Here is a 24,267-nt window from a genome sequence, read left to right as displayed (position 1 = left end):
TGTGTCTGGGAGGCTTGAGCTGGTCATTCATGCACAGCCTTGGTCATCTCATTAAGAGCAAGGGCTAATGATTAGCCATAATCATAATAATGTCATTATTTTATTAATAAATATTTTGATTCTGCAAGCATATAATTGCATAAATTTGTGTTTCTGTTTTAATTGGTTCTTCTAGGGGGTGCACCTGGTTAAACTGTTCCTGTTAACTGGACTCTGGAACCTCTGTGAGCTCTGTTGTCAACAAGACTAATCAGTTTTTATTGTGTTTAGCTCAGTAGATACACAAAGAACGACTTGTCTTTTACAGACCTGTATTCTCATTTACAAATGTTACTCTCCATTTCTGCCATCTTGGTTATACACACAGAATAGTAAAATGCAAACACAGGCCTGGTATAAAGATCATTCATAATTTATAATTTTTACACGAAAAGCACCATTATCCTAATTAAACTTCCCAATTTTGAGCTGTGTGTGTTGATGTGAGCATAGAAATAGCATGTGAATGCCTTAAATATGTGTATACATATGTATTTATAAGTATTATATATGCATATACACATTTATATCCATTAAAGTTTCAGATTGTGCCTATTCTTTCTGTGCAGAGAGACTTAATGCAAAGAATCAATACACCGTGATTGTAGTTCCCGTTTTGCAAACTAGATAAATTAATCACCAAAAGGGACCAGCGTGCCCCGGCAAAGCCAGGATTTACACCGGCAAAATCCAGGGATTGTAGGAAAGGCACAGCAAAAAAGATGGCTGCGTTGCATCGGAGCGAAGGGCGATATTACAGGGGAAAGAAGGAAGCAAAACCAGAGCGGACACAGGAGATTTGCAGAAAGTTTCTGAAGCGGGAACGCGGATTGTCCGGCGGCAGCTCGGGGGTGTCACCGCGCCGGGACCCTGGCGGGAGCAGGGATCCCTTGGAAGGGAGATAGTGACAAATTCAGGGGGAGAAAATGGAGCTGCACTAACTGCTGGAAGGTAATGCTGTGTTCGTTCCTTACTGCTTTTTTTGTTGGTGTTTTTTTTTGTTTGGGTTTTTTGGGTTTTTTACGCGAGCCTGCCTGCCCCTGCTTTTGTTACGCTTTGAAGTACGTTGTGCAGCAGGGAAGGAGATCCGTGGAGATGGCGTCACTTAATAAAAGTTTCCAGATTTTACCGATCTTCTTGGTTTTTTGTTTTTTGGTTTTTTTTTTTGGTTGGTGTTTTTTGGGGGGGGGGGTTGTTTTTTTTTTTGTTTTTTTTTGGGTTTTTGTTTTTTTGTTTTGTTTTGTTTTGTTTTTTAGGAGAGGGGGTTGTACTATTCGTAATGCAAGTGGGCGATGTGGCCGAGATCTAAATATACCCCCTCTGAAAACAGAACCCCTGAGATAGCGACACCGATAGCTGGAGGCTATTGTTAACTTCTGGGATTCCAATTAAATCCCGCAATGTTAAATATTTATTTAATTACTGGAGAGAGAGCAGGAATTCTCATTGGCTCCACTAATAGAGTCGGAATAGTGAGTAGGGGAGTTTTTTCTCCTGCCCCCTTCCCCCCCCCCCCCCAATCATCCCCACTTCCAAATCTAAATATCTGTGTACAAGCACATGCTGAAACAAGAACACTAAGGGGGAAAAAAAAAGAAGTTTCAGCTTTGTTTTAGGAGTTATATTTCAGTCGGGTAAGCAAACTATATTGCATGTATTTTTCCAGATCATCACCTCACTCCAAACATAACATTCCAAAGGATAAAATCTGTTATAAAATAAAACTGACTTTGTGACAGCTGAACTTCTACGTGGAGTCTAAAAATTATCTAAAAGCGCCTCGAGAATCCTAAATGTCATTCCCAAGATGTGGCGAATTGTAATTACAGTTGTGAACTATTTTAGTGGCAGTGCCTTACACGGGGCCCAGCTAAGCAGCTGGAGCATTTATTAATTTATTTTTTGCCCTTTACAGTGTTACATATGAAGGTATTTAGACAACAATACTAATTTGTTTCAGATTAGGAAAAAATATAACCAAATTGAAAATGTGTTGTTTGCCTTTTGATTTTCCTTCCTGTACTTCCTTTTAAAACATATGTCATAGGGCAGTACTTAAAGAGTGCAAGAAGACTCATCAACAATGAGACAGTGAGTGAGAAATAACATTATCATTACTATATTACTGTTTTATTATTTTATCATCTTACTGTTTTTTCCAAAACTTTTGAGTTTAGAAGATGATCCAGTTCCCTCTTCTCCTAACAAGAAAAAAAAAATTGGTAGAAATTTTTGTAAGAGAAAGCAAGTAGCTTGCATCACACTGTCCAAAACCTGTACTACACTATGCCCAAAAGCACTTTAATTTACAATAGACATTATTATGCTTGTATATGCAGATCTTGATATGGTAGAGGAAATTATTAAACCCAACTATTTGGTCATGAGGCTGGAAAAAAAATTGTGTCCCTAAGTGTGCCACAAAATTTAAATGCAAGTTATAAAGGCCCGGCACCCTGTAACTTGGTGACTCTGGTGGAATTACACCCAGAAGGAGAAAGTCAGGTCCTGTCAGTTTGTACATGAGAAAGCCTGAGTGCTCTGCCCTGCCATCACTAATTGTTTTGTGTTGGGAAATCCTGAGGTGATAAAACGGCTGTTAGAAAGTTGGCTTGTGAGTAATTAAGTGTAGGTCTAGCCATTAAAACCTGATTTGTTACTCATACGTTACACTCATCTGTGTGCCTTCTCTCAAGGTACAGATAAACTCAGTGTTCTTTTCACTGGTCTAGGCCAAAAGTGGCAGTGTAATGAATGGAGAGATGTCAGTTCTGGGTATCATTCACACATACACAGCAGGAAGAATTACCTTTATCATAACAGATACAGTTACTGTAATAGAGAGCTTCTATTTTCAAACTGTCCTTTTTCTTTTCATTTATTTCCAGAGGAAATGCTGGAGGATGCATACCCTTCTTCACTGAAAGTTTAAAACAACTTATTTTGCTCATAAGCAAAACTTCACTTCTAAAAAAAATTAATTTCTGTTTCAGAGTGTCTCTGTTTACTATACTCAAGCTTCTCCATAGAGTGGGTGTAACCAGGAGAAGAATTTGGCCCATGATGTGAGCTAAATTTTCAGTGCTTCCACTATTTAGAGCTCTGTTGTGCTAAAAATAGTTTTCCTGTGGTTTTGGCCATGGAGCCACAAATACAAGTTTTCAGTGCACAGTTGTTGTGGATGCTGGTTCCTTCTACTGCTGCAAGAAATGGATGACAGATCCCATGACTGTGTCAGCAAATGATTGAGTGTGAGGCCGCATGTCAGATCTCCTCACAGTCCTGAAGTGAGCATGTGTCCACTCAAATGCCAGGGACCACCAAAAGGGTCCGTGCCTGGAAGGGAGTGCTTGGGCTGGGCTCTGAAAAACCCTAGGAAAAACTGGTACCATGCAGGAGATAACGTTGAAGAGTTCACCCAGAAATATCCATGTTTGGCTAATGATATGTGATATAAAACAAATGGAGGGAAGGGAGTAAACCTTTAGGAAAGGAAGACACAATTTTGTTCATGGCTAATTTGAAGACCAGCTTTCATCAAAGAAAAAAGCTCATAGTGATCACAGGGTTATGGTACATGCAAAGAGTTCACTTTGATGTCAGATTCATCCTATTTCTGTACTACATATTCTATCTGAATTCCATGGTCCAGCTTCTCTGTTGTCCATAGGAAATTGGTCTGGTTGTTGCAAACAGCTTTGAGGAGGCAAGGGACAGCTTTTTTCTGAGCTTAGTAGTGGGTGTCGGACTCCAGAAAGTGTTCTTGTAATGCGAAGTCATATTCTGGAAATAGTTGAAAATCACTGATTAAGAAGAATGAGAGCACTGCATGTTTCTGTACTGCTGATGTGATGGTGAGGGCAAGATGGAGATGGTCCAGAAAAATAACACCAGAGGAATATTCAAAGGAATCAAGCTGTTGAAAACTATCTTCTTTATACTTTCCTCTCTAAGAGCACTGTAATACTTTGTGTTCATCAGCTGGGACATTTTTTCCATTTCTCAGGGAAGGTTTTCACCCCATTCCAAGAAGATCTGATTTAGGAGTACTCTGCCCTGACCAGACTCTATCCACAGGTGTCAACACATGGTGGTTCCTACTCTGATGTGGACTTCGTGACAGTTCTCAAGCAAATGCTCTTGTTCATTCCTTCATACATATCTTACTCTTCCTGCAGTGTCCTTTTTTCCTTTCTTAGGATTTTGTCTTTTTAATGTTTTCCAGACCTTTTTTCCTTAAATTATGTGTTCAGTTTTCCAACTTAAGTGACTCTCAGATCTGTTGAACTGGATATACCATCCCCAGTATATTCACAATTTTTTTCTGTGGAGTGGAGCTGAACTTACCAAACTTTTACATAATTATGTCTTTGTTTCTAACATCCCTACAGATGTACCCTAGCATTATTCAGCTACATGTCTCATCTCATTTCTTCTTCCAGTCTAGGAAGAAAAGTTTGCAGCTTTAAACTTGCTGGGAAGAATACTTTTGGCTTGCTTTCCCTCTCTCCCCTGGTCTCCAATTTCATGTTAATGTCTTCTATCTGTAGCTTCAGGAAACAAGACTCATTCTTCTCTCCCTTTCTCCATGTGAGTTATCATGCAAGGTACCCAGAAGTGTGGCTGTAACAATAATAGGGTATTTGAGAATTAGCTCTGGGGATTCAAAGGCTGTGAGCCAGAGTGTAACTTCACAGGAGCCTACACCTCGGAGGGCCTTGTAGATAAACACTTTAATATCTTGTCTCCTGACACTAAAGGTTATTTCCATTTTCTTACATATGTGATGCAAGGTACACAGCATTTGTATTGTCTTCTTGGGAGGCAGCCTCTTACCACCTCCTGTGCCTGTTCTCAGCCTGTTGTCAATTGTGGGCTTATTTAAGAGAACCAAATGGCCAGAGTGAATGTCACCTCTCTCTCCACTTGCTGAACTCTGCTTAAACACAACACTGTTTTTCTGCCTCAAAAATATACATAAAGGTATGTATAGTATGTTAGCCCCTCCTTAGCCTTTCCCATCCTGAAACTTTTCAAACAGGGATGGCATGTTCCTCACTTCACTGCCAAAAAAAAATAAATTCCTTTCTCAGCATTTCCCCCTTCCCCCATTTCTTCTCAGCTGACAGCTGTGAGAGTGGAACTTTCTTGAGCTATCCTATCCATTTCCCCCAATTCTGTTTTTAAGCTAGATTTTGTTTAAATATCTAAGCCATCTTTCACACTACTGGCTTTTTTTAACATAAAGTAACATTGCAAATGCTTAGTGTGGGTAGAGACATGGCAACTGTTTACATATATTCATTTTTCTTTTTTAAACAACATTCCACCTTCTTCTGCCAGCAATTTAGAAAGTTGATAATGAAACTGAACAATAAAACCATTTAAGAAGTTACAGGAAGGCCAAGGTTTTGTAATAAAGCAACTTTTTTTCAAGACTATTTCCTTATAATTGAAACAATCTATTTGATTTTCATACTAATTCACTTCTAACCAAATAAAAATTTCATTAAGAAATATAGGAATTGTATTCAAAATTTGGAGAGTAAAATGAAAATAATGGAATTTATGACAGTTCTTGAACTTCACACTTCTCAACCATGGAAGGCTTGATAGCTGTAGGTAGTTTTTCTGTTGGTTGTTTTGTACTTTGATCAGACTTTGAGGTTATCTCTCACTCTGACATAAATGCCTGCAGTAACTCAGCTTTATGAGAAAGTGTTTTTCCGCCCCCATTGCTATTAGTCTGTGCACAAAGGAGTCAGACAGGTACTTGTACTTCAGCTGACTTTACAAGGCAGACCCCAAAGTATAAACATGTAGAGAATGTCTCTGCAGAATCTAATATAATTTAATAATTAAAACATTCAGGTATGGGGGAGGTTAGCTAGTTGTTTTTTCCTTGGACTAACACAGCTGCGTGTCTGTATTGGAAAATCTGGGTTTGACAGTGACAAAGTAGCATCAATGGTTCCATGAGTTGTGAAATTCAGGAATTTGTGAAATCACGTGATATCTGGAAAATGTGTTCAGGGTGCTTTGAGTCTTCTTGTTGTCCTTTTATTGAACTTGACATGTTATTAGAGCAGACCCACTGGAATGTGGCACTAGAGATCCAAATGATGGAGACCGTGTATGAATAGGTAGTGGTGAAAGTGGTGTTAATTTTCCTGTGGCCCTAACGGCACACAGACCTGAATCATCAGATAGCCAATGTCACTTATTTTGTATTTTATCGGTCTCATTGACGACAGAGATAATTTGACTTCAGATATTTGGAGTTTGTCCATTCAACATTAGTCTATGACAAAAATGGAATGGAAAAGAAAAGGAAATCTACTTTTCAGACTGATAATCATATTCCTTGCTACCGCACTCCAAAATAGCCTCTGCATTGTGTTTAAAAATCACAGTTTTCTGAGGAGGGTGTGCCACAAGCAGATATGTCTCAATTGCCTGTAGAATTTTTAGGAAAACTTAATTTTGGAAATCTTAGAGTTTTCCTTGTCTTCCCATACTCTTGCAGAACACCTTCAGCTTTCCTCATCACTGGAACGCTGAAACCTCTGCAGCAGGAAGTGCATCGGAGCTCTGTGATGTACATTCACCCAGCAGTATACCACTGTTCTGTAACTCCTCAACACAGGAGAACATCTTGTTTTCTAGAGAGACATGATGGTTGGCACATGAACAACACCTAAAATGCCTGCTGCCAATTTGTTGTTTGTTACTTGGTTTATTAATTAAGTTACACAAAAGATTTGGAAAAAGGCCAGCAGTTATTGTTTTGGGTTTTTTCGGTTTGTGGGGTTTTTTTTGGGTACTTTGGGGTTTTTTGTTATTGTTTTGTTTTGTTTTTTTGGCTTTTGGGTTTTTTTTCTTTTTGTTTTTGTTCTTGTTTTTGTTTTGTTTTGTTTTGTTTGCTTGGGTTTTTTTGTCCCATATTTTGGACTGCCTCGCCAAAGTAGAACAATTGCTGGTGCAGAAATACAGAGGAGTCCTCAAAGGTTAGCTCTGGTCTGGGACTAAATTGCACCAAAGCCTTACTCCTTCACTGCTGCCGTGAACTTTAGTAGAGATATTCTGTAAACTTCTGTTTACATTTAAAATAATCAAGAGCCACTTAGTTTTGAACCAGAAGAAAATTTCTTTAAAGCTCAAATATACTTGAAATTTAAATTTTAGCTTGGGTCATTTGATATTTTTACCTATTTCTGTCAACTTTACATTGTTTTTTCTTGATTTTTTCTTTTTGGTAGATGTTTTACTTTTAAGTTACACAAATAAAACTTAGGGTTTCATGTGGCTTCTTTTTAGCTTAATTATATATATATTTTTATATGTATATAGAATCCCTTTTCATTATATTTGTGTGGTTCTATTTTTTTTCCAAAAGGAATTTGATAGCAAGATTCAGTTGGCATGCCAGATACAATTGGCATGCCAGATTTCTAACTGTAGTTGAAGAGACACAGAGACACAAATTTATGTACAAATGATGGGTTTGTCCCATATATTTGTTCCCACACAGTTTTTTTGGTTTTTTTACCAGGGGAAGAAACTCTTCTGTAGGAATTTCTGTAGTTATCAGACTAGGATTTAGCTTAGTTCAGTAGTGTGTCTGAAGCTGGCCATGATCAGCCTCCTCTGAGGAAAGCAGCCTTTGGGTTATGAAGTAATTGTCTTACAGGAAAAGCTTCCTCTTAAAATCACTTTGTGAGCTGAAGTGTGAAATACTTTCCTCTAATTTTGGATGTTCCTGTTGCCCATATAAAGTTAAATTTTTCAAAGCCATCAGAGTTTGTGGTGAGTGGTTCCACCTGGTCCTGAAGAGGAGAGTTGAGTGTGGCTCAGCCTTGCACACATTGCTCTGTGGCACCTCGTCTCTTGTAAGGCAAACAAGACCCAGCCAGTCCTTCCCTGCCAAGAGAGGCTTCTGCATGGACAACTGATTTTTATAACTGATTTCAGTAGAAGAAAGCACATTCTTTAGCTTTAATGGAAATGGAGGTGTTTGGAGTTCCAAAGGCTAGTTGTGTATTGAGAGCAATTTAAAAAATGAAAATCTTCTGACATCAAGTCATGGCATGGAATCCAATTCTTCTTTAATATACCCTAATATCTAAAAATTCACTCAGTTAAAAATGACAAGAAATACTTGTGCCTGCAGTGTGCTTAACCAAGGTCACACATTGCTGTGGCATGCTGGACTTGTTTTTGGCCCAATACATCTCTGAAATATTCTTCTGTGCAGTCCAAAAGCAACTTTGAGGCAACACAGCTCACTTCCATGTCACACGATGAGGACAGTAAGTTTGTCTCATAGTGGCATTATACACAGTAGGAAAATCTTTATCTGTGCAGTCCTTCCTTAGAGCTACCTTTACACTGCTGACACATTTTCTTGAAGCTTTACTGGGTATTTTAGTAACTTACTCAGAGACGCAGCCCCCTGAAGGACCTCAGCTGCCCCAGCACATTGTGGATAACACCCAGTGCCACAAGAGATGAGGCTCGTGGGGGACCATCACACTCTCTACGACTCCCTGGAAGGACATCTGTAGGCAGGTCGGGGTCGGCCCCTGCTCCCCAGCAATAAGTGACAAGACAAGAGGACATAGTCTTAAGCTGCACCAGGGGAGGTTCAGGTTGGGCACCAGGAGTGCTTGGACATTGGAAGGGGCTGCTAAGGGAGGTGGCAGAGTCGCTGTTCCTGGAAGTGTTTAAGGAAAGACTAAACGTGTCCCTCAGTGCCATGGTCTGGTTGACCCAGTGGTGGTCCTAAGTTGGGCTCAATGATCTCCAAGTCTTTTCCAACCGAAGTGAGCCTGTGACCCTGTGAAAGCAGCCCCCGTGCCCAGGGCCGGTGTCAGCCGCTGTACGGCAGCAGCACACGGTACCGGGGGAGAGCGCCGGCCCTCGGCCCTAGCAGCGCCCGCCATCGCAGCGAGACCTTCGGGACCTTTTCTTTTCCTCCGTTATGTGGTACGTTACTTTCTGGACACCGAACCCCGCACGCTTATCCACTGATTTATTATTTGCATTTATTTCGCTCCCGTTCACGGAGCGAGGCCAATTCCCCACAGAGCCCCTTGGCGCACGGCACCCGGGCCCAGCCCGGCCCTCTTCCCGCTTCCCCCCGCCGCCGCCGTGGCGCGCGCGCGCGGCCCCGCCCCCCGCGCACATCCGGGTCCCGGCGCTGGCCCCGCCGGCCCCGCCGCCGCTCCCGTCCCGCCGCCTCGCCCGGCAAAGTTTCGCTGCAGCAGCAGCAGCGGCGGCCGCGGCCCAGCCGGCGCCTCACGGATACCCGCCCCGGGGAGGCCGCCTGCTCCGCGCCGGGTGGGTCGGGGCGGCGGGGTGGTGGGAGGGGTTGCGGGCCGCGGGATCGCGGCGCTGCGAGTCGGGTTCCGGGCGGCGGCGGGGCTGCGGGGGGAGACGGGGCCGAGGCCTCGAATGGGCCCGCGATAGCACGGGGGTCCCGGCGGGGCGGGAGGGGACGGGAATCGGCCTGTGGGGGAAGGAGCAGCCCCGGGAGGGAGAGGAGAGCGCGGGGCCGCCCGCGTAGCTGCTCGGACACGCGTGGTGCCGGTACAGGAGCGAACATCGCAGTGCTCAGCAGAGGCTCGAGGGGGTTGTCTCTTATTTTTTGTTGTTTGAGTTTTTTCGTTTTTGGTTTTTTTTTTGTTTGTTTGGTTGGTTGGTTGGTTTTGGGGGATTTTTTTTTTTTTTTTTTTTTTTTTTTTTTTTAAGATGAGGACTCTCTTAGCTGGAGTCAGGCCTGACGGAGCGAAGGGAGAGCAACAAACACGTTTGCAACCGCTGGTAAAGAGGCGGGAGGCGATGTGAGGGCTCGCACACACACACAACTCTCACAAACCACACACTTGTCCACCTTGGCCTTTCTCGCGTGCGCCCAACCCTGACAGCTGCCTGACAACAGATGCACAGCTTCGGTGATTTTGAATGGCAATTTTTGTCTTCTGCGGGTTGTAAATGTAATAGAGGAAATATGCTCTTGCGGTTAAAAGCACAAGACTGGAAATCAAGTGATCTGTGCTCTGTTCCAGTTGTGGGGTTTTTAATGTGACTTTAGAGTAATTGAGTAATATTTCACAGGAAAATGAGATATGGAAGAACTGATTCAGGGGTAGTGTTGAATGTATTATTGAATAGGTTCAGTAATAGTTGTTGAGCCTTTTGGTGGAACAGGTAGGGATTTAGAAATTCCATGCAGTGAATCGCTTGGGCTTGCTGCTTTAACAAAACCTCCAAAGAATAACTGTCAGAATTTGCATCAGTAAAGTTTTGTCTGTCATGGGAAATTAGACAAATTAGCTTGTCCAGTATATGATGCTTTTAGATGAAATCTCTTGCTGGTTTTCATTCCTTCGTTAATTTCAGATAATTAGCTTTCCACGGGTGGCTTTAAAATACTGAAAACTGAAATGAGCATAGTTCATTGTGTGTGCCAGTTACAGAAGTTCTGTACAGAATATCCTTTTGGTATTCTAAGGAATCAGTTTGACTGGAGTAAAGAAAAAGGTGCAAACACTTTTCGAAGTCATGTGCCTGTGCTCATCAAAACCTGTAATGCTTTATGAAGTGGCAGCTAGTGGTAGTGGAAGTTAATAGAAGCAGCAAATAACTTAATTGAAGATGTTTCATAATTAGCGTGTTGTAACTTTTGAGAGTGCCCTGTCTGTGTTGGATTTAATGTCTTAATCCCTACCGTTTGATAGTGGTTTACTCTTACCTCTGATGTTAAAATTTTGTTCACTTGGCCTTGAAATTAAGTGCCTAATGCCAATTATTTCTGCAGAATAAAACTCCAACAACATGTGTTTACTGGGATACCTACCTTTTTCAAACCCTTATTTTCCTTTCACATGTGGTGGACATACATTAGAGATAGGGATTGTCTCTTTTTTCTGAAGAGAGCTTTCCTAGTGGAAGCCCAGATGGACAGTCATGATGGGGCTGAGAAATGGAAAAGAAGGAAGAGGCTTCATCTGCATTTCTTTCTCTTGATGACAGTAGATACAACAGGGTGTGCTGCTGCTGTGTACAGCTGTGGTGGGTGGAGGTTTTTTTTTGGTTTTTTTTTTTGGAGATTTGTAGTTTTAACCTCTAATGGAACTTGAAGGAACTGTAATTGTTGACCCTGTACTACTTAGGAAGTCAGATTTTTAATCTTGCACCCGGAGTGGGTGACCTGTGCAGAATTTTTAAGATCACAGAATGTTATTTGAGCTGGAAAAAGTGTCTCCCAGGATGGAGTGCTCATGCTCAATTAAGGAACTTCCTGGGTTTATATTAATTTTCTTTGCAAGTTATGTTGTGATCTTTAATGCTTTGGAGGACACTTTTAATTGCAGAAAACTGTCGTCTCCATTTTCTTTATAGATGTCTAAGGAAAATGCTAGGAACTCTTTTATTGCTCTTGGCTGAATTACATACCTGCAGAAATACTCCTATGGTAATTCTGTGCAAGTCCCTGTGTCTTCCCTTCCTTCCAGTTACGGCCTTTTGTTTTCTTTTAAATTAAAGTGCAAGTTTATTCAGATGTCTCTGTTAGATTTGGTGGAATTAATTTAATTTTAACCTGTTAATGTTACTTTAAAGCTATTTACTGATTTTTTATTTTTTATTTTTTTTTAATACCAGGTAAGGAGCTCGTGTTCAGAATGAGAAGATTTGTTCTTGTGTAAGTTGAGTGCACTTGAGATTCATGGCTAACGATAAACAAACAGCTCATTAAAAGCAAGTTGAGCAGTAATTTAACACTTACCGTTATCATTAGTCACAGTGCAAGTTCCTGCACTGTTTTCTGGAAGCCTTTTTAGCCGTGTTCCTGTGACCACGTAGAAAAGTTTGGCTGGCACTGGAGTGTGTTTGACCAGCATGGGTTGGCAAGGTGCAGGACGCTGCCTGCCAAGTCTGTATCCCTACTGACCTACCACCAAGGTTGAGCCTGCCAGCACTGTCATCCTTGACAGAGGATCTTTGTCAGAGTCCCTGCTACTGATACACCAACTATGAAGTAGTGTCTCTGAATTCTGGGTCAGTGGATGTCACAAACTGACAAATTTAGAATACTTTGCCATTCATTCATTCTGTGTAAGGGGGAAAAAAAAGCTTGCTGAATTACTATTGTCAATGTTTCCTCCAATCCTGTAGCTTTTGTAAACTTGTCACAGGCTTAGTGCAATTCAGTTGGAATAAAGTGTATACACACACATATATAAATCTTAATTTTTCTTCCTCTTTTAAAGCTTATTGAGTGTCCCATTTTCCAGGTTATACTTTTTGTTGCTAGCTCACATCTTTAATAAAGGTCTTGCCCATGAACGTCTGAATTTTTAGAAGGCTTTGTCCAGCTTGTTAATTTTTTAGCATACTTTAGGGTTTGTGAAAAGTACAAGATGCCCTTTATTTTCACACTTTTGTTCCAAGTGTAGTAGTACTGAGGTCATTCCTAATCACCCACTTGCTTGTCCATTTCCACCATCCTGCCAATGGAGGCATAGGCCTTTGTTTTCATGTTTAGTTGAAATGTAGCAGTGCTTTTCTCTGGAATTTTAATTAAGAAATGGATTCTAAGTTGTAGTTATCTGCTTTGGTTAGAGTAGATCTTCAATAACCTTAAAAACAGGAGGCGGTTTCAGGGCTGGCTGTGGTTGATGGTGGCATTTTCCAGCATAATGCTTCTGCTGGAAGGTGTGTTAGCTGAAATAGAAGTGTGAAAAAATGTACAGTTCTGACAAAACACTTAAGGGACGCAGATTTTGGTTCTAAGATGGAATTTATGGTATTGAGAATTTCTGCAAAAGCTAATTACTCAGTAATTAGAGCAGCTGCAGAGGCCAGGGCTATGGGAGCATTGGATTTTTTTGTTGTAAATGTGAATGCTTTAAGAAATAAGTAGTACTTTTTAGGCATGGCAAGTTTTAGAGTTTTCTCCCTCCTTTTCCCTTCCCTTGTATCAGAGTTAAACTCAAGCTTTGCCATGATGCAGAACAAATTCAAAGCTGCTCTTTGACTATAATTTTTCTGAGCTTTTATTGACATCAGATGGAAGTGAGGGTGCTTTGGAAATGCAGTGGAGCTTGCTTAGTGATCTCTTTGGGGTATTTGTGATATAGATCATTATCATAATAGAATTTTTTAACTGTAGTTTTTGAGAAAACAAGCAGAAGCATCACTTTGCAATCTGAGCTATATGTTCCATGTACATTGTATTACTTGCTGCTTGTGCTTGGCTTCAGAATTTGTTGTGCTTCTTGTAAGAGAGTGCTGGTTAAATGCTTCTCAGCTGACAGAGCTAAATGCTTCAGCATTTTTTTTTAAGATGTGTTAGATGGTGTACAGATGTGGAAATTAAAAGCAAAAGTATTGTGTGAGAGAGCCCTGTCAGCAATTGTCTTTAGATTTTTCTGTTTGGAGTGCAGTCACGGTTAGTAAAAGTTTTGAAGATAGCAGACAGTTCTTTTCTGCTCTTGTTTACATATATTATCAGTTTGATTATGTTGCCTTACAAGGCATGTTTGAAGCAAGAAATCTAGTGCTAGGGTAAAAGCACTTACCATGGATTTTGGTCAGCTGGATGTACATTTGTACTCCAAGACCAGTTCTGATGAAAATACCACAAGTTCCTTTTTGATAAAATTTATAAAATCTCTTTCGTCTTTTACTTACCTTTTATCTTACTTATGTGGAGAACGAGAAAATGAAGTGTTTTCATTGGTGGTATTCTTTGTGGCTGAGATGTCACGCAGGGTAATTGAAGAAACTTTTCCATGGAGAGGCTGTGGCGATGGTTTTAAGGATGCAGGCTTTTCAAGTTTATTGAACAACTTTTTTAACCACAGTGTCATATTAGGATTTGTTCTATGCTTGATGTGTGTGGAGAAACTGTGGAGCTAACATTTCTCCTGTGTTTGTTCTCAAAAAAGACTCTTAATACTTGCCATTGCATGGGACTGCATACTGAGTTGCAATGCAAGCTGTAGACTTGGGAAAATTATAATAAAACCCAAGCACAATCCTGCACAGTTCCTGTCAGGAAATTTATAAGGAAAGAAGGATTTTAATAAAACTAGGTGAAATTGATGTGTGAGGTTGTAGTTTTAAATAAAGTATTGATCTGTGTATATAGCATAATACACTAAAATACTGCAGTTGAGTATCTGAGCTTTCTGTATGAATATGTATATTAATGTCTGTATGGACTCAAAATACTTGAGCATTTTTGAGTCTGAAGGGCAATAAAGTTAAGCACAAGAGCTGACTGCAGAACAGCTTTAACTGCAGATCTGCATCAGCTCTAATGAACTCCCAGTTGTGCTGCTGGTTATAAGTGGTGCTTTGTTTATTGTATGAAGTTGAGTCTCAAAACAGCTTCTAATCATCAGCAGTGAAGTTCCTTGTTTCAGATTGGGTATGATGCTACTGGAGGCTTCCTGAATTTGCAAACAAGTAAATTAGTGGAAAGACAATAGTCCTTGTACATTTGGACACTGGCTTAGTAGTGGCAGTAGGAAGGGATGAGGGTCATTGGCTTTAATAATTTTTAAATGGTTTTACCAGTTTTATTTTTTTACTTGTAAAAGCATCATTCATTGCCCTGCTGCTTAGGATTGTAGTTTGCTTGGTTAATGATACTTCAAACCTAGGTTTTGAAGGTGGGAAATTAATTTGGAATCAGCGGGAGAACACGTTACATACAAAATGCTTCTCATGAAAATAGGTACACCATATGTAATGTTACATTTTCTGTTCTGTAGTGACTCTTGCTCAGGTCCTTTTAGCTAGAAGGAGATTCCTTGGTATGACATTAAATGAACCTACTGAACTTGTCAATTTAATGTAGTAGACTAAGAAAATTTCACGAGAACTGCTAAAGGGAAATCAAGTTTCTCAGTATTTGTGATGGCAGATTGAAGGTAGTAGGGTTCTCTATCTGCATAAATGAAATGTAAGTTCTGTTGTTGGCCAACTTTGTTTATATCTGGCTGGCTGAAGTATTAAGGAGGGGGTTCAAACAATGGACCTGTTCACCCAACTAGTTTCCTTCCATTTGCTGTAGTCATTAACAAGAACTTTAAAAGTATAAATAATGCATGCCCCAAAGTCTAATTTTGATACAGCGATTACTTCCCTTTATATTTGCCCTTTAAAAGCCTCCTCATGCTACTCCATGAAATTCATTGCACTCGCTCCTTAAAGAATGTTTGTAACTCTTTTTAGTGTAATAGTGTGGTTTTCAGTTGATGTTCTCTTGTAGCTCAGCTGAAAAGTTACTTAATAAAAGAAGGTTATGCATAATAGACCCTCTGCCTCTTAAGGAAATTTAAGTAAGCTTTTTTCCCCATGAAAGTTGTTACCAGCTGTGTCTAGAGGTGCAACAATAGGAGTAATTTGTGCACCACAGAATGAAAATGTGACTCTTTAAGGCATTTATTTCTGTATTCAAAGCTCAGTGATGCTCTGTGGTACTGTAGTCACAGCTCATAACTTGTGCTTTTAAGCCTCAGAAGAAATTGATTGTAAATACAGGAGATCTGGGGAAGCTGTTCTGGCAGATGTCAGGATTACTTAGAAACCTTTCACAAATTAGATACTGAAATTATAGCAAATACAAGTAAATGCTCTAAATGTGGTTTATGCCACACATTCAGAAATCTAAAAAACCCTACATGAATTGCAGTTTTACATGGAAATGTTTGGTTTCTACATAAATCCCTGAACCTACTGCTTTGTGACCTTCAATAGCTCATGAAGCTTTTTAGTTCTGCCTTGTTTTCTTAAGAAAAGGTGAAAGCTGTGAACCTTCAATGTTTTGCCTTGAACTTCTGGAAGGTGTGCAGTGGGATAAATTCAGTGTCATTTTGTGCTTCTCAAAGTGTATTAGTATTTTGTTGCATTTTCTTTCTTATCCTTGATTTTCTTGAACGTGTTCAAATACACTTTGCTGGAGTCTTGAAAGCCTCATAAGTGGCCAGAATGGAGTTACAGTGAATGGTATTAAGGTTTTAAACTTCAGCAGTCTCATTTTTCAGTGGTTAGTTGCAAGCATGTATCTGGAAACTTTTTCTGAAGAAGTTAAAGCAGTTTTGATCAAATCTGTTCTCATGCTTCTGAAATACTTGTTTTACCAGGCTTTGCTTTTGTTAATGGGCCCTCAGACAAATATAAAGTTTTTAGAGTTAATTGTGTTACTTACTGCGAGCAGATTATTTCTAAAATGATAGTTTATAGGACAGTCATTTATCATAATTCCCTTGACACTTGGCCTACAAATACTAGATACTGAAAAATTTCATCTTAGTAGAACTGTTCCAAGTTCCTTTCCTTTTAGTGAGCTTGTTTATTCCATGAGCATTCTTGTGGGTAAATGATGCTGAAATTATATAAAACCAATCAAATATCTTTCCTAGTGGATTCATTTTGTTCAAAATACTATAAAACAAAATAAAATTTTACATGATCAAAGCATAGAATCGTAGATCTTTAAATTTGGTTTCTTAATACAGATGGGGCTCTTGTAATGGGATAGATCAGGGGATGTTTGTTAAGATCTCCTTTGAGCTCAGCTTAACTGGAGGAATTTCCAGTGCATCTTCTGCCTTGATGATGCTTAAGGTTCTTTGAAAGCATAGCTGAAAGCAAAGATAGAACATTTTAATTGTCCTCTAGTCTGAGATTCTAGGTGGGTTCGTTTCCTTTTCTAGGGGTGTGAGCAGTTGCTGATCTTGCAGCTATTGAATATATGCAAGGCTTGAAAGTAGGTTAGTTACAACTATAAACAGCTTTTACTTTTTAAAACAGTTAACTTTTATCCTCAGTAAAAGAAAAAATTCAGTCTGAGTTCCTGGCCAAGTTTATCTCCCTTTATGTATTTCCTGTTACTTTGAAGGGTGCAAAGGTTCTCATGTATAATAGTCCAGGGGAACTAAATTAGTCTGAAAGTGCAGACATGGTGATATTTCTGAAGAAAGTAGGTGATATGTAATTATTTGAGTTTTTTCCTTTAGGTTTTTCTCAATATCTTATTTTAGGGAGTTACTGAAGCAGTGGGCAACTTCTATTCTCTTAGTTTCTTTTTTTCCATTTTGATTTTTTATAAGAGCTCTAGGAAGAAAGACCTTCAAACAGTTTTTGTTTGTTTTGCTTTTCCGATTTTTTTTTCCATATTACTGAAACAAAGCTGAATAATCAAAGAAGTACCAATGGGATTAAGCTACTGCATGAAATAAATGCATTTTTTTCCTGTAAAGGAACACCAAGTGTCCTTGGGTTTGTTCCCTGCTTTCCTCACCCTCTAACTCCATAATAGGAAATATAGGATGGTTACATGTGAGACATAAATGCTTTGCCTAGGGTTGTTTGCTGTAGCTTTGGCTGATGGTGCTTAGTACACGGTTCTGTTATATAAGAGTACCTGTCCAAGTGCCTGAGTGAGTCTGTAAATGTGCCTAGACACTTAAAAAGCCTTATCAGATGACTGTTAGTTTATCAAAGATGGGAGGAAAAAGGATCTTCTTGGTTAAAGGTAGCAATCTAAGAGAAGCAGCACAGAGATATTTAATATTTTGCTCCCCCCCCACTCCCTTTTTCTCTTATGTGCAGATCTGGTGTCTTGGGCTAGGGTAGGTGTTCTAATTCACTGTGGTTTATCAAAAGTGGAGAGACAATGTTGTTTGGCAGTCTCTGTAGCAGGAGAGGAAGCATCTTTTGTTATTGACATCCTTTCTCTTAGCTCTGCTCTTGCTTTTTGCCAGCTGCTCATTGTCTATACTTGCTTATTTAGTATTCACAAGGGATTTTACAAGTTCTTATCAGTTCGTTGCCACAGCACATCATTTCCTCTTGTCATCGGTACTCCTTAAATTGCTGGGGGGAGGATTTGCATTAAGGCTGGTGAGTGGTAAAACACCATTCATGAGCCAGTTGTTCTGCTCCTCTCCTTTCGAGGCACTTTGTAGTAAAGGTCACATTTCTGATGCTTACTCCACCGTGTCTTTTCCCCCCTTCTTTTTTCTGGGGAGAAGAAAACAACTTTTTTTTGCCAAAGCTAAAAATATCCAGCTCTTCAAATGCTCTTCTTAAAAGATATAAGGAAGTGCAGCATAAAATTAGCTACAGCTAAAAAAAGGTTGACCACCTCTCTGGGTGACTGGAGAAGGTTTGGTTTGTGCTTTTTATTGGGTTTTTCTTTTAATTGTGCTTTGTTTTCTTCATCTACAGTTTCTTCCTAATTTCGTTTAATACTCTCAGAAACATGGGGTAACTAATTAGAGCTCAAGAAAAACCAGATGCTTTAGGATTTTTTTCCATTTTGGAAATAAAGATCCATTTGAGAAGCTGAGTATTTCCATGTAGTATTGGCCTTGGAACTGGTGTTCTGCCCTCCCTCTTCCCTGTTTCTTCATAGCAAGTTTAGTCTTCTAATGTAGCACTGTGACAGGGATACATTAGTTTTAAAGCATATTTGTCAAGCCTATCTTTTGAGAGAAAGTAATCAATTTAAGGAATATTGACAGGAGCTGTGCTGTCTCTATCATCCCTTGATGGTCCCTTTTCCCACTAATCAGTGCAAACCTTTGGGGACTGATCACTTTTTTGGAGTGGGGTCATAGTACTTCTGAGATTTTGTTTTGAAACAAAATCAGGTGCAATGCTAGGATTGAAACAGAAAGTCTTCATATCTGCCTTTTTGTTTTACTACAGCTTTTACTTGTTTGCTAATTCCTAGTTAAATTATCTTTACTAGGATTAAATTGGTGAAATTGATCACCATTTTTAATGTGAAGACTTCATCACTGACATCTCTATGTTCATTTGTCATCCTCCAGGAAATAATACGGCTCATCAGTTGCAATAACTGCTTTGGGTATACAGTGCCGTTTATTTGGAAAAAAAACAAATAAGCAAAAAACCCAGCAGACAAAACCCAACAAACTTTTGAAGATTTGTGTCAAATGACGTCAATGGCCAGTTTGTTCTCCTTTACTAGCCCAGCTGTAAAGCGTTTGTTGGGCTGGAAACAAGGAGATGAAGAGGAAAAATGGGCAGAAAAAGCTGTTGATGCTTTGGTCAAAAAGCTGAAAAAGAAAAAGGGTGCTATGGAAGAACTGGAGAAAGCCTTGAGCAGTCCAGGGCAGCCCAGCAAGTGTGTTACTATCCCCCGCTCTTTAGATGGACGGCTCCAGGTTTCTCACAGAAAAGGCCTTCCCCACGTGATTTACTGTCGTGTGTGGCGCTGGCCGGATCTACAAAGCCATCACGAGCTGAAGCCGTTGGATATTTGTGAATTTCCTTTTGGATCCAAACAGAAGGAAGTCTGCATCAATCCATACCACTACAAGAGGGTGGAGAGCCCAGGTACGTTTGAAAGTTACTGTCCTAAAAACTGAACAGAATCTTTAGTAACCACTTAACTATTCACTCCATCCTCCTCCTCCTCCTCCTCTGGTACTGTACAACCAGTTAGAAGAGGTGTATGAGGCAGTTTGGAAGAGGAATGTTCAAAGTGTACGTTACTGGTGGGATTTGGGGGAGGTGTGTGGTCCATTCTGTACTAGCTGTTTTCTTTGGGATTAATCACCTTTTTCCCACAGACCTCTTAAGCCTGCCGCCCTTAGAGTTAGTAGCAAAGTTCTCCTTTGTCGTGAAATAGAAAGCAGTGGTGTGTTCTTTCAGTTTGAGAAACTTGTTTCAAAATCTCAGTCTTTGAAAGGAGGTTGGTGGCTGCCTTTCAGGGGCTTGCTATTTAATCACTGTGTGAAATGAACTGAGGAGATGAAAAATAAAATTAATAAAATTCTAGGGTGGTAGAGTTCCCCACATGACTTCCAGTTAGGAGACAGCAGAGATGAATAGAACCAAGAGATGACGTGATCAGTTAGAGCAAGGTATGTGTCACATGTATGTCAGGTAAGGAGCCTGCTGTTCAAGTGTACTGGCATGGGAAAGGTGAGGAGAATTGGGATTGCAGTGGGATAGATCAAGAATGTTTTTCTGGACAGAGTGGTGAGAAGGTGCTGTCCTTGCTCCCCAAATTGATTGTGAATCTGCTGTATTGACTGTAGTGCATAAGTGCAGTGCTGCAGCACTGGAATTCCAGATTCCACCAATCCTGAAGTTAAAATACATGGCTGTATAGATTCTTTTCTCTTCAGTGGAAAGGACAGTATGTAACTATATAGTTTGCCTGTAGTAATAGAGAATGTATTTCCATTTTATCTGATTTCCTAACATGCAGACGTGAGTTTTGCACTTCTGTATTAGAATTTCAGTATGTGCCACATGTAGCCTGGTTTGGTTTATTATTTTTTAAAAAAGGTCATCTTCATGTTGTGTGAAATATGTGTGTGTTTTTGTGATTCTTGCAAGAGTAAAATGTGAATCTTCCATCAAGCATGATGTAAAAAAATACAGGTGAGAGGATGGGGTAAAGGCATGCCAGATTCATCCCCTGCTCCTCTTTCCACCCCAGCTAGAGTTGAAATTATCACAATGAGCAGAATACACATTATTTGTATCTCTTACCTTATATCTCAGGTTTTAATCTAAATGTATCTGGGTTTTGTTTGTTTTTTGCAGTTCTACCTCCAGTGTTAGTGCCTAGACATAGTGAATTCAACCCCCAGCACAGTCTGCTAGTTCAGTTCAGGAACCTCAGCCACAACGAGCCCCACATGCCACACAACGCGACATTTCCGGACTCCTTCCAGCAGCCCAACAGCACTCCGTTCTCCATCTCGCCAAACAGCCCCTACCCCCCTTCTCCAGCCAGCAGCACTTACCCAAGCTCCCCAGCCAGCTCTGGACCATCAAGTCCCTTTCAGCTGCCAGGTGAGTACAGCTTGAATGTCAGTTTAATAATAATTACTGAAATGTCACATGTTGTTGTGACGTATGACCTCAGGAATTCGTGATGTTTGCCATAAATAGTTTTTTCTTTTGCATTTTATGGGATTTTGTTCCTAGTTTTGTCACTGGTCAGAGTTACTCGTTCCGGTTTTATTTTTCCAACTGTTTTTTGTCATGGATGTATGATGAAATCTCTCTCAATACTGGGAGTTATTTTGCACAGCTTCACTATAGAATAACTAATCCATATACTTAGAAGAATATTTAGCAATGAAAGGAAAGCAAATGCAGGATGCTGAACAGGAAGTTTGCTGATGTCTTTCACTGAATAAAAACACTTGAAATGAAAAAGTAACATTTTTCTTGTGAACAGATTGGATTAAACTGATTCTCTTTAACTGTAACTGAGTTGGAGAACACAAAAAAAATTTGATAGAGACAAAAAGGAAGTAAGTCTTACTGATTCTGTCTGATTATTGGTGTGGTTTATAAAGCCAGGAATTTAATAGAGTGAAGATTTTAGTTTTCCACTAGCTCGGTCGCCTGATCTTTGTTCTCTGTCTGGTTGCTGAGTTCCTCAGAAGTGTCCCAGTCAATGGGTACCTGTGTTGGCCAAATACTGGGATCACTGGGGTGGGTGCATTTATGGGGCATAGTGGGATATTGCCACAGTGAGTGCTGTGCTGATGGAAGAAAGCATCCACACTTTTGTAATGAACTCAGCCTACAGGAGCAGCAAAAAACCCCAAACTGTTCTAGGCCTTTCTTATACTAAGCAAATAGTTATTTCTTCTACTGCTTTATTTTTGAACACTGAGAAGAGGATAGGCAAGGAAGTTCATGTTTGTGTGACAAAAAGGGGGAAGCAGAGTCATCTGGCCCAAATGCAGGAGTGCAGGTATTGAAAAAAAAAAAAGCACAGAAAGAAAAAAAATCTCTTTTTTCAAGTTTCTAATCTTGTTATTGGTCCCATAGGTAAAATTTCAGCTATTGAAGGAGTTTACTGTAAAGACAGCTGGCTGTGTTCAGATTTCTTTGAAAATTAGGCCAAATCTTTTAACATCTTGTTGGGGAATATTTTTGTGTGTTTACAACTGTAGAATGTATAAATAAATACTCTAAATTGTTGAAATTTATTCTTATTTTTTTCATGTTTGTAGCTGATACTCCACCTCCTGCTTATATGCCCCCTGATGAGCAAATGGGGCAGGATAATTCACAGTCTATGGACACAAGCAATACAATGATTCCTCAAATCATGCCAAATATATCTACTAGAGGTAAGTTGTATAGTCTGGTGTAAAATTACGTAGTTTGGCTTCTTGCAACTCATGGCCAAACTGAATGAAAAACTTCAAATGGGACAGTAAATCTTGCTGGTAGGTGGAAGCAGTCCCCCTAGGCAAACTGGGGCTGTAAGAGACATAAATGACAAATAAAGCTTGCCTTGCTTATTTCGTCTTTTCCTTTTAAAGCCTCAGGTGCATAATGTGGCTTAATATGCATAATGTGTGAGTTGAACTTTTTTCATTTCTTTTCTGCTACCTTGCCTACTGCTGGAATAACATTTGCACAAAGGCTCTGAAAATTGAGTTCCAGAATACCAGTTATAACAGGTTTTTTAAAAGTGGGCAGAAGAGTTATGTTTTATCTCTTATCACAGTCTTTTGTGTGTGTGTGTAAGGTTTTTGTTTAATATTAGGCTTAAAATTGGAAAATAGTCATAAAACCAATAGGCCAGCTAAAATGCACGAAGGTCAAAATCCTTAGGATTATAGTCAGGACACTTCTTCTTGCCCATCGTATTTGTTTACTAAGATTTTACTTTGCTCTTGGTGTTTTGGAAGGTCTACTTGACAATTGTAGCTTTAATGTTTTAACAGTTACATAAACTGTTACTTCTATTTGCTTTTCAGATGTTCAGCCTGTTGCCTATGAAGAACCCAAACACTGGTGTTCCATTGTGTATTATGAGTTAAATAACCGTGTTGGGGAGGCTTTCCATGCATCTTCCACAAGTGTCTTAGTAGATGGGTTTACAGATCCCTCCAATAACAAGAACAGGTTCTGCTTAGGTTTGCTCTCCAATGTTAATCGCAACTCAACAATTGAGAACACTCGACGGCACATTGGCAAAGGTAAAACTGAGTTGTTTTATTCATGGATGAGAAACGCAAGTCCTTGGTTTTATTTCAGCTTCTCTGTACTGCAGCAGTGATTATTCTCAGATGAGAATGCTAGAAGTAGTCTGAGATATGATACATTATCTACCTCTCCAGTATCAGAAAACAACTCAGCTAGGCATGATTTGATTCGAATTAGTCAGAAATTGCATGCATTTTTATTTGTCACTGATTAAAAAGACTAAATATTATCCCTTCCTTACCAAACTAGATTGCCGTTGGGACTTGCTTGTTAGGATAAATGATGTGTAGTGGTCTGTGTTTCAGCACCCAGAAACATTGCAGGATATGCCATGATACTCTACATTATATCTACTTCTTAAATCAAATTTTCCATACGCTTTTACAGTATGTCAGAGATTTTTTTGTTTTGTTTTGTTGTTGTAAGGTATTGCCTGCTGTCTCTACAGTATGTTCAAATATCTTGATGAGTTGGCAGCAGGACTTTGAAGTGCTAATGCGAAACTGCAAGGGCTCATTTGTCTGAGTGAATCCATGGGGCGTGGATGTGTGTGGGAGGGATTCCTGGAGACAGCAGGTTTTGCAAGATCTTCTAGTTTTCCTGTACTGTTTTGGCTGATAGTACATAGAGATGCACAGTTTTCATCTTTGATGGAATGTGCCTGGATTATCTTAAATTGTAAAACATTTTTTCTGAATATATTTTTTTTTTGATTGACTCAGACCTGAGAAGAGAGCCCTGTTTCTTTTCCACATTTTTAGAAGCCTTTTTACCACCTAAGAGCATTTGGTAAAGTTGGTCCTGAGTTTTGATTGATGATAATTCACCCTGTCCCATAACATTCCTTTAATTAGAAAGTACTATAAATATGACAAAATTTTGAAGATAATTTGAAGACCAGAAGTTCTGTTTCTGTTTGTTGGAAACTTGGCTCTGCAATGCAGTTGTCAAAAAAATTTTATAAAGAAAATAACATTATAAAGGGGAACAACTGATTTGTGGGGTGTGGTCAGGCTCTTTTGTTTTGGCTCGCCCCTTTTGATGGTATTGGCAGAGAAATCTTGTGCATCTGCCTAAGGTCAGAAGTGTAACCAGGACCCATCATCTTATTGTAATATAGTAATGAGCTTTAAAATGTCTGCATCTCTAATAGTAATTATTGAATTTAAACTTTGCTTTATGGTAACTGTTCTGACAACAATTAAGGTT

General features: G+C 39.7%; 1 protein-coding gene across 4 annotated transcripts in view; it reads left to right on the top strand.

The window, feature by feature from the left end:
* Positions 1-722: 722 nt before the first annotated feature.
* The window catches only part of SMAD5 (SMAD family member 5), a 38,739-nt gene continuing 15,194 nt past the window's right edge, over positions 723-24,267 (top strand). Inside the window, exons 1-6 of one of the 4 annotated variants that reach the window (XM_014883423.2) lie at positions 9,264-9,378; positions 11,704-11,743; positions 18,894-19,422; positions 20,644-20,895; positions 22,074-22,193; positions 22,830-23,051. In XM_014883423.2, the coding sequence (XP_014738909.1) occupies positions 19,020-19,422; positions 20,644-20,895; positions 22,074-22,193; positions 22,830-23,051 (997 nt within the window). In that variant the 5' untranslated portion in view covers positions 9,264-9,378; positions 11,704-11,743; positions 18,894-19,019. Of the gene's footprint in view, positions 991-9,226; positions 9,379-9,795; positions 11,744-18,893; positions 19,423-20,643; positions 20,896-22,073; positions 22,194-22,829; positions 23,052-24,267 lie in introns of those variants that run through there. The other 3 variants (XM_088173688.1, XM_014883425.2, XM_088173687.1) reach the window with 3 other exon arrangements.

Source organism: Sturnus vulgaris, chromosome 15 (genome assembly GCF_052056855.1).
Source record: "Sturnus vulgaris isolate bStuVul1 chromosome 15, bStuVul1.hap1, whole genome shotgun sequence".
Lineage (NCBI taxonomy): Eukaryota > Metazoa > Chordata > Aves > Passeriformes > Sturnidae > Sturnus > Sturnus vulgaris.
Note: the sequence above shows the minus strand (reverse complement) of the source record. Positions and strands in the feature narration are given on the sequence as shown.